Genomic DNA, 6,038 nt, shown 5'->3' with positions numbered 1-6,038 from the left:
TTCCCGGACCAGGGCACGAACCCATGTCCCCTGCATCGGCAGGCGGACTCTCAACCACTGCGCTGCCAGGGAAGCCCGAGGATACATAACTTTTAAAGATAGAGGTGGCAACCAGGAGAACTCTGTAAGATATTAATACTATGCAGCCAAAATACAGGAAAAAAAACTATTCCTAGAGCATTTACATGTCTCCATAAAAAGTGCCACCATTAAGGCAAAGTGCCTTCTACCCCCATTTTCAAATAAAACTTTCCCTGCTGTCTATATAACTCCAAAAGTTTATGAATCTTCACACATAGAACGCCAACACACATTCCCCACATCTCTGAATTTTACAAAACATAAGCTCAAATACAAAATCCCATATCTGACCAAGGCAAGGTGATATGCAAAAAATACCTCTGTTCTCATACTTAGCTCTCATACACTTATCCCATCTATGCCACCCACAAACCACAAAATCTATACTAAGAATCCCTCCAAATACTTCATTGCTCAGCCTGGTATTCCCTGAGAACTCACCCTGAGACCTCTTTTGACAACTTATCAGCATATGTACAACACCCAATCCCACTAGAAAATCTCTGAAATCAAATATGCAAAGTTGTTAAGGCGATTCACACGTATCCCACACATGTTTCAGGGCATGGAGGCACAGTTTCCCTTCTAAGTCCTCGGCTCTGGATCCGTCACCATTACACAGTGGCACCAGTGTACACGTCACCGAACCTCACCTTTGTTTCTTCACCCCAGAGTGACTATGTGTATGTGCTCGTTGCACACGTGTGCCCTCAACACTTGTACCAAGATAACTGGCGTACATGCACAGGTCCCTCACCCTTCTTGTTTTTTCTCTTGGTGCCTCTGGCACTCTGCCCCAGACAAGGGAGTTTGCTACTGTTCTCCGCCTAAGCTGGGATGTCCCTGAATGAAACGTTCAGGAGGTAGTTTTCCTGCTCTGGAGATTCTTCTCATCCCACCTCTTTATTTTGACTGCTGAATCACAACTGCACTGCAGCGCCCTGGGGTGAATTCTGTTTTCCTGAGGTTGAATTCAGGCTTTGGTCAGTTTTGTTCTTGGAGAAATTTCCCCTGGTCTAAGGTGACTTCTTTGGTTGGTGTTTCTTCCAAATTCTCCTGTGACTCAGGAACTTGGATGTAGGCATCTCCTTCAGGGCTTCCTAAATCTGCTGTGTCATCAGCCCAAGGGCTGTTGATTCCCTATCTATTGCCAGACTCCCACTCTTTCTTTCCAGTTCGCTCTTCTGAGTGTTAAAGAGGACATAGGCAGTTTGGCTCAGGAAAGAAGTCATGTCACAGGTGGCTACCTTAGATCATCCATCGTCCCACTCTTTTTTTCCCCCAGTTTTTACATATCAGAAGTAATGTCCATTGAGACAACTCAAAGCGGCATAGACCAGCAGAGCCTAGGGTAAATAGACAAGTTGTCCTGCGTTCTGCTGAGACAGGAAGATTTGCACGTCAAAACACTCGGGATATGGTTACTCAGCAATTTTGTCACCTGTAAACTGTTTCAGTACAAGGATGAGGACCTTAGAGGGAGTGTGCAAAGTAAACATATTGGCAGTAGGCACCTTCTTTAGACAAACACTACAATGACAGGAGTTTTTGTGGTCCAGCTCTTTGGGCTTCATTGGCTATCCTAAAGCTTGGCTGTCACTCTGAGCTACCTTGATATCCAGCTTAATGTCCAGGTAAGGGTCAAAGGTGTTTAAAATGCCCTTGCAATGGAGACACTTGATTTAAGGTCTCCAGCACCATCCAAATATTGGTTGTTAGGGTGGTGCCCTTGAAGTGACACTGTAACTACTTGTTGCCTTGCAAACGTGCCTTCTGCATGGCTTTGACAGTGAACATCAGAAATTCATGGACATCTTCCTGCTTGTGTGTATGGAAGCCAGCAACTCACGGGTGTGATGGCTTGATAACATCACAATGACGATGGCTTGCCTAGTACATAGGATGCAGAATCCTTAACGCCGACAAATCTGAGAGTACCCCTGAGTCGTTGTAGAGTTGGCAAGGGATGGCGTATATATCAGATTTTGCAGCGCTGCATTCATGTAGCAGGCGGTCCCCATATTCCAGAGTCCCATAAAGTCTCTTTTAAGTCAGACAAGTTTCTCTGAAGGAGTGAGCACTGTTGCCACAGAAGCAAAACCATCATGCAGGTTATGGTGTCTGTGGTGATTCTGATGGTTTTTCTGCTAGAGTGAGACCCCAGTGGACTTCAGTACCAGCTGTGGGTGCCTGAGCAGGTTTGCGTTTTGGAAAGATAATGAACTGAGCCTTACCTCCCCAGTGGAGAAAAGTAGCTTCAGTGTCTCAAACTGGCTGTACCATTTTACATTCCCAGCAGGAGTGAGCGAGAGCACCTGTTGTCCCATATCCTTGTTTACATTTGGTGTTGTCAGCGTTCTGTGTTTTAGCCATGCTAACAGGTCTTTTAATTTGCAGTTCCCTTATGACATGTTGGATCTTTGCCATCTGTATGTCTTTGGTCAGGTGTCTGCTCAGATAGTTTGTGCATTTTTAATTGGGTTGAACTTTTAAAATTTCTTTTAAGATTTATTATTATTTATTTTTGGCTGCATCAGGTCTTAGTTGCAGCATGCGGGATCTTTGTTGAGGCGTGCAGGATCTTTTGTTGCGGCGTGCGGGCTCTTCATTGTGGTGCATGGGCTTCTCTCTAGTTGTGGCGTGCGGGTTTTCTCTTCTCTAGTTGTGGCGTGCAAGCTCCAGGGCGTGTGGGCTGTGTAGTTTACAGCACACAGGCTCGCTAGTTGAGGCACGCAAGCTCAGTAGTTGTGGCCCGAGGGGCTTAGTTATGGCATGTGGGATCTTAGTTTCCTGACCAGGGATCGAACCTGAGTCCCCTGCATTGTAAGGCGGATTCTTTACCACTGGACCACCAGGGAAGTACCTTAAATTTTAATGAAGTCCAGTTTACCAGTTTTTTTCTGACATGAATCATGGCTTTGGCACTGCACCTAAAATGTCAAATCCAAACCCAGAGTCATCTAGACTTTCTCTTATGTTTTCTTCTAGGAGTTTTATAGTTTTATATTTTACATTTAAGTCTATGATGCACTATCAGTTGATTTTTATGAAGGATGTAATATCTGCATCTAAATTCATTATTTTGCTTGTGGCTGTCCAGTTGTTCCAACACCATTTGTTCAAGACTGTTGTTTCCTCATTGAATTGCCTGTGTGCCTTTGTCAGAGATCAGTCCAGTATATTTGTATGACTCTCTTTCTGTGCTTTTCTATTCTGTTCTATTAAACTATTTGTCTATTCTTTTGTTAATACCACAGTGTCTTGATCACTGTAGCTTTATGGTAACTTTAAGTATTAAAGTTGGGTGGTGTCAGTGTTCCAACTTTGTTTTTCTCCTTCAATGTTAGGTTAGTTTTTGGTTTTCTGTCTTTTCATATAAACTTTAAAATCAATTTGTTGATACCCCCGAAATAATTTGCTGGGATTTTGACTGGCATTCTATTGAATGTGCAGGTCAAAATCAGGAAGATCTGATAATCTTGACAGAATTGTGTCTTCCTCACCATGTACATGGACTAGCTTTACTTTTATTTACATATTTATTGATTTCACTGAGTTTTGTACTTTTCTTCATATAAGTCTTATATATCTTTTATTAGATTTATGCCTAAGGATTTCATTTTTGGGGTGCTAATATAAATAATTTATTTCAAATTCCAGTTGTTAATTGCTAACATATAAGAAAGTGGATAGCAGGGAAGCCTGTTGTATTCTGTTGTAAGGTACTTGCAAGTGGCATGGTGTCACTTTAAAGTAGACTTAGATTAGTTGTAAATGCATATTGCAAACTCAAGGACAGTGACAAACATTTTCTAGAATATGATTGATTAATTGATACAGTAAGAACAAAGAATGGCATTATATAAATTATATAAAATGCTCAGTTAAAACCAGGTAAGGGAGAAAAAATTGGAAGACAAAAAAAAATAATAAAGAACAAGGGCAATGAATAGAAAACAGTTACAAATAGGATAGATACCAATCCAATAGTAACAGTAACCACTTTAAACATCAGACGTTTAAATACATCAATTAAAAGAAAGACTGGGAATTCCCTGGCAGTCCAGTGGTTAGGACTGTGCACTCTCACTGCCGAGGGCCTGGTGCAATCCCTGGTCAGGGAGCTAAGATCCCACAAGCCTGTGGGGCACAGCCAAAAAAAAAGACTGTCAGAGGGGATTTTAAAAAAAAGAAAAAAAGACTCAACTATACATTATGTAAAAGAAACCCACATTAAATATAAAGATACAGATATATTAGAAGTAAAAGGATGGAGAAGGTACATTTGTTAAAAATAAGCAAAGAAAGCTGGACTATAGCTATGTAGAGTATAGTTAACACTCATATTCTACATATTTCCGTTAACACAGAAATTTATTTTCTAATTGACCCCAGTCATCTTAATTATATTTAGAGCTACGTAAAAAAACTGGAAAGTGACCAACATAATAGCTTTTCAGCTGCAACTTTTAATCTATATATTTATATATTACATTTTAAAATGTAATGTAATAATTTTCACAAAATTCTGCACTCAACATTCCCAAATTGTTCCATGTTCCTACATTTTATTTTATTTTATATTCAATAATAAGTCATTAGGCAGAAGTTTGAATTTATGGATGAATTGTGTTGTAAAACATTTATGATAGAGGTTTTTCCAATTCTGAGACTTCTAACATGAATTTCCCCTGAAGGCTTTTTCACTTTGATTTTAGGATTGGTATCTCCTCAGTATGGGAACTTTAATATTACCTAAGGGGTTGGAAATCACTGAAGGCTTTCCTTAATTCATTACACTGAGTGTTTATACAGTGTGCAGTCTCACATATTCTACAAGTAAAGGGCTTTTTACATTTCTTTCATTTAGTAACTTCTCCAGCATGAGTTATGTGTTATTTCACTTCCAACTTGCTTCTCCTGGTAAAGACTTGTCTACTTTTCTAAAGATTTTCCTGTTTTTATAGTTCTTCCTACCCTGAATTTTCTTGTGCACACTAACGCTGAAGCTTAGATGAAGTCCCTGCTGCAGTGGAAACAGAGAGAGGCTTCCTCTCAAATGGAGGTCACTCGTGTTGTTTAAGGATAAGTTACGGGGGCTTCCCTGGTGGCACAGTGGTTACGAATCCGCCTGCCAATACATGGATTTGAGCCCTGGTCCAGTAAGATCCCACATGCAGCGGAGCAACTAAGCCCGTGCGCTACAACTACTGAGCCCGTGTGCCACAACTACTGCAGCCCACGTGCCTAGAGCCCGTGCTCCACAACAAGAGAAGCCACCGCAGTGAGAAGCCCGCACACCACAACAAAAGAGTAGTCCCCGCTCACCGCAACTAGAGAAAGGCCGCGCAGAGCAACGAAGACCCAACACAGCCAAAAATAAATAAATAAAATTTTTAAAAAAGAAAACTTAGGGGTTACAGAGACGTTGCTTTTCACCCTATGTGAGCTCTCTGGTATGTTAGGTTAGAGCTGTGGTGAAGACTCTTCCACACTCGTCACATTTATAATTTGGGCACTCATACATCATCCAGAGTGAGAGCTTTGACAGAGGCGACCCCGCACAGATGGCATCCATATGGTCTTCCTCCAGGGTGAGTTCTCTCATGTCATCCAAGGACAGAAAGTTGGAGACGGTGACCTTCATAGACCTCCCAGGAGAAATCCCTTCCCACTGACTTCATACCAGGAAGAGCAACAAATTCCCTGGATAATGGTTAGTTTTACCTCCTGCACGTTGACTAAACCATGGCTGAGGATGCCTTCCTTTTGGCAGATCATTCTAGGAAGGTGGGAACCAAATTTGCAGCAAACTCATTCATCTGTGTCATCGTCTCCATTGAAGCGTCATTCCTTTCCTTGGTTAATTAGTGCCCACCTTTTTTTCTTCCTTCATTTTGATTACAATTCAGTCTGCTTTATTTTATTTTTTGGGTGACTACCCAAGTCCCTTATGG

At 41.4% G+C, this 6,038-nt stretch overlaps 1 protein-coding gene across 1 annotated transcript; it reads right to left on the bottom strand.

Moving 5' to 3' along the window:
• Positions 1-1,181: 1,181 nt before the first annotated feature.
• LOC103086885 (ubiquitin carboxyl-terminal hydrolase 17-like protein 6) lies at positions 1,182-2,408 on the bottom strand. Its single transcript, XM_082931470.1, is given in 3 exon segments — positions 1,182-1,797; positions 1,799-1,971; positions 2,316-2,408. Coding segments are annotated over 3 exon segments (882 nt in total).
• Positions 2,409-6,038: the final 3,630 nt, after the last annotated feature.

Source organism: Lipotes vexillifer, unplaced genomic scaffold (assembly GCF_000442215.2).
Source record: "Lipotes vexillifer unplaced genomic scaffold, Lipotes_vexillifer_v1.1 scaffold2059, whole genome shotgun sequence".
In the NCBI taxonomy this organism is placed as follows: domain Eukaryota; kingdom Metazoa; phylum Chordata; class Mammalia; order Artiodactyla; family Lipotidae; genus Lipotes; species Lipotes vexillifer.
The sequence above is the reverse complement of the archived record's forward strand: the minus strand, read 5'-3'. Positions and strand labels throughout refer to the sequence as shown.